This window comes from Halictus rubicundus, unplaced genomic scaffold (genome assembly GCF_050948215.1).
Source record: "Halictus rubicundus isolate RS-2024b unplaced genomic scaffold, iyHalRubi1_principal scaffold0020, whole genome shotgun sequence".
Taxonomy (NCBI): domain Eukaryota; kingdom Metazoa; phylum Arthropoda; class Insecta; order Hymenoptera; family Halictidae; genus Halictus; species Halictus rubicundus.
The window spans coordinates 687,733-691,507 of NW_027488561.1; the positions used below are offsets into that span (position 1 = coordinate 687,733).

General features: G+C 40.2%; 1 protein-coding gene across 1 annotated transcript; it reads right to left on the reverse strand.

The window, feature by feature from the left end:
- Positions 1-258: 258 nt before the first annotated feature.
- LOC143363097 (uncharacterized) lies at positions 259-3,365 on the reverse strand. Its single transcript, XM_076803715.1, has 2 exons — positions 768-3,365; positions 259-393 (listed from the first exon to the last, which is right to left on the reverse strand). The coding sequence occupies exons 1-2, from the start codon at positions 3,363-3,365 to the stop codon at positions 259-261; spliced, it is 2,733 nt and encodes a 910-aa protein (XP_076659830.1).
- Positions 3,366-3,775: the final 410 nt, after the last annotated feature.

A 3,775-nucleotide genomic window follows, 5' to 3' on the forward strand; every position in this document is an offset into this window, starting at 1 on the left:
GTACACGGTTGCTTATTCTACGGGGCTTTGGCTTAACTATTGCACTTAATTAATTATGTTGGGTCGTCCAGCCACCAGTATTTGTCTGTGTTTTTTCTGAGATCGTCTTCTGTATCGTATTGTGTAAGTTTGTGTCTGAATCGCATGTCTGAGTCGTCGACACTGCAGTTATTGTTGTATGTTATTGTTTTGTTCTAGTTTTTTCGGTTGTGGTGATATAATATTGGGTGGCCGAGTGTGTTTTGTATTAGTCCTGCTTTATCTAAGTGTATGAATGCTTCTGGCGGTATGTATCCTGTGTGTCTCGTGATTTCGTGGTATAGGGGGTTGGGATATGTTGAACTGAATATTAGACTGTTGTTTTGTATTCTGCGTGTATTCGCCCAATGGTTCCTGGCTAGTTTTATCATGTGTATGTCAATTCTTGGTATTTGAGCTCTGTGCAAAAGGTTGTGGTTGCTAATATATTTTGTATAATTAGATTCGGGTGTTCTGTAGGCATTAAGGCAGGCTCTCAAACATTTTCTCTCTAGGAGACGGATTTTCTCCATGGTACTGGCGCTTATATTAAACCAAATGGGGAAACCGTAAAAAATTATTGGTTTAATTAGCATTTTATAACAGAGAATTTTGACTGATGAATCGAGGTCTTTTGAGTGAAAAATCCTTTTGTTCGCCGCGAAGGCTTTTTGCGCTTTGCTAATTTGTATATTTACATGCTCGTTATAATTTAGCTTAAAATCTAGGTGTACGCCTAAATAACGCACAACCTTTTTGTGGGGGATTATGATATTGGCGTCCCTGTTGTCTCGTATGTGGAAGTGTCTGGCGTTTTTTCGTACGTCTCTGTTTGCGTCTGAGATTTGTGAAATATATGGTCTGAAAAGGATTGTCTCGCATTTGTTTGTGTTTATTTTTAGTTTCCAAGAGTCGAAGTAGTCCTGTATTTTGTCAAATAGGTTTTGTAGTTTAGTTTGTAGTTTGGAGGGTTTGTTGTCGCTAATATATATCAGTAGGTCGTCTGCGTATGCTATTGCTCCCCTTTGGTTGTCGTTATTTAGGTCGTACATATTTAGTAGGTCGCTCATGTATAGGCTAAACAGGATGGGGGAGTTGACCGCCCCTTGTTGAAGTCCGTTGCTGACCTCGAATTTCCTTGGGGAAGTGTTTGGGCCCTCTACTACCTGAAATTTCTTTCCGTGCACCATGTTCCATAAAATTTTTATTAGGTGTTTCGGGAAATGTTTCTTTAGAAGCTTGTAAAAGAGACCATCCAGCCATACCGTATCAAACGCTTTCTCGAGGTCAATGAACACTGCTCCTACGCAATCGCCCGCGTTTCTCGCCCAGCAGATGTCAGATGTGAATTTTGTTATAGCATGCACCGTTGAGTGATTTCTTCTAAAACCGAATTGAGTTTCTGGGATCAGCTTTCTTTCTGCACAGACTGATTCTATTGCGTTGTTGATTGTGATTTCGAATATCTTGCTTATGTTCGGCAGGAGACTTATTGGGCGGTAGCTGGCGGGGATGCTTTCGTTTTTGTCTTTTTTTTTTAGGCAGATTGTTTTTGCAGTTTTCCAGGCTGCCGGGAAATGTGCTGTATTGAGGCAGTTGTTGAAGATTATGGTATAGTTGTATATGAACCGTGGGGGTAGATGTTTCAGAATAATGTTTGGAATGTTGTCGAAGCTTGAGGATTTTTTATTGTTAAGTTTTCTTAATATTATGTTGAGTTCGTATGTGGAGGTGAAGAAGTCTGTCGGAGTTTCGTCTGTGTTTGGGTTGTCTGCTTTGTTTGTGTCAGAAAAGTTGCACACCGTTATGTTGTTTCGTCTGTCCTCGTCCATTTCTGCTCTTAAGGTGTTTATTTTTTGCGTAATTATGTCTGATAGTTGTGGTTTACCCATGCTGTTGTTCTGTGTGTGTGCATTCTCGAAATGTGCCCCTAGTACGTTCAGTTTGTCTTTTATGTCCGTGATTAGTAAGTTGCCATCGTCGTCAGTTTGTGTGTTTACGCTGTCTATATTTGCCTTTGCTAATAAGTCTGAGTTGCTGTTGTGTATTTTTAGGGTGTTTATGGTGCTTTGTCTTTTTGCGCGGAATATCGTGTTTATTGATGGGAATAAATCATTTGTGTTGTGTTTCGAGATGTTTTCTATTTTTTTTCTCCAGTAATCACTTACAGATCTCTGGAATGCTTTTTTTATTTCTTTTCTGATTATTTTTAGAGTGTATTTGGTTAGTGCTATTCGTGTGTCGTTCACTGCTGTGTAATTGGTGATTGCTGTCATTCTGTTCAGTCTCGTGATTAGCGTACATTTTAGTTTTTTTAGGTTTTTTATGGTCGGTGTGATATATCTGTCTGTCGAGTTGTAGTCGTTTGAGATGCGCGGTATTGTGTTGTCTATGGTGGAGTTGATGCTTGTGTTTAGTTTGTCTATGTAGTTGTCAATTTCTTCTCTTGTTAGGTTTCTTGTGTTTGGTATTATTGTGTTGTCGATAGTTAATAGGTCTGTTTGGAAGTCGAGCCAGTTGACTTTGTTGAAGTTGTATTTCTTGGTATGGGTTGGTTCGTCTATTATTAATGGTTCGTCAGCGTCTAGAGTGATTGTCATTTCTGTAGCTATGTGGTCGCTGTCATAGTCACGTGTGTGAAGTCTTCCGGGTGCGGGGAGTCTGTGGAATTTGATTCTATTGTATGTCAAGCAAATGTCTATGAATGATCCACTGGTTGGGAAGGATGGTAAAAGTGTGTTCAGAAGAGTTACTCTGTACTGAATTATGTTATGGTGCAGCCATTTGTTTAGGGTGGTGCCTCTGTTGTTGTTTGTGGTGTTGTGCCAGTCGGTGTGTTTTGCATTTAAGTCTCCTGCCAGTAGGTAACAGTTGTTTAATTTGTGTAGCTCTAATTTATCGAATATAGTATTAAGGTCTGATGTAAATTCTTTTTTATTGCTGCTGGGGGCGTATGCTGCTATTAGGAACAGGTTTTTTTGCTGGACTTTGATTTTTATTATTATTGACTCGAGCGTTGTGTTGAGGTTAGTATCTGACTGGATGGTTTTGAATTTAATTTTGCGCTTGATCAGGATTGCGGTTCCCCCACCCTGTTTCGAGTTTGGCCAATCGTTTCTTATCATTACGTAGTCCTTAAAGCTAACGCGATGTCTGTCGTTCAATTTGGTTTCGCACAGAAGGACCGCATCCGGTTCGTGTGCGTTAAGATAGTCAGTGAGGGCTGCCCTTTTTTCATTGGAGATGAGTGAGTTTACGTTTATTTCTGTTATTTTTAGTGCTTGGAATGTGGTGGTGTTTGGGGTGGTTGTTGCGTCTGTAGAGTTAGATACTGTATTGTTAGCCATTTAGGACTCTAGGTCTAGAGCTTGCGCTATTATGTTGATTTTGTTGCTGTTATCCTGTATTAGTGATCGTAAACGTGCTGTTTGTGTGTTGACTGCTGCATCGATTATTGTTTTTATTTGTTCTAGTAATGTGTTTTGGGTTTGTTGGGTGAGAGCGGTGTCTGTGCTGTGTGTGCTTGTGTGTGTGGTTTTTTCGGGGTGGTGTTCGCTGCTATGGCGCTGAATGAGATACCAGCTTCTACGAAATTTGATTTTATGATTTGCTTTTTTTCATTTGCTATTTTTGACGCCTCTTTTTTTGCCGCGTTAGATTCTCTTATCCCTTTTAGCTTGGGGCAGCCTCTGTATGAGGCTGGGTGTCCGTGATTTTTGCAGTTAACGCAGTAAGGGGGTGTCTCTGCTTTTTCGGT

What these genes read in the sequence shown, in the direction of transcription:
- LOC143363097 (XM_076803715.1), bottom strand. Translation starts at nt 3,365, where the DNA reads ATGGCTAACAATACAGTATCTAACTCTACAGACGCAACAACCACCCCA. An exon ending in TAATCCCCCACAAAAAGGTT is followed by an intron (nt 394 to 767) that starts GTGCGTTATTTA and finishes AAAACTAGCCAG; the next exon opens with GAACCATTGGGCGAATACAC.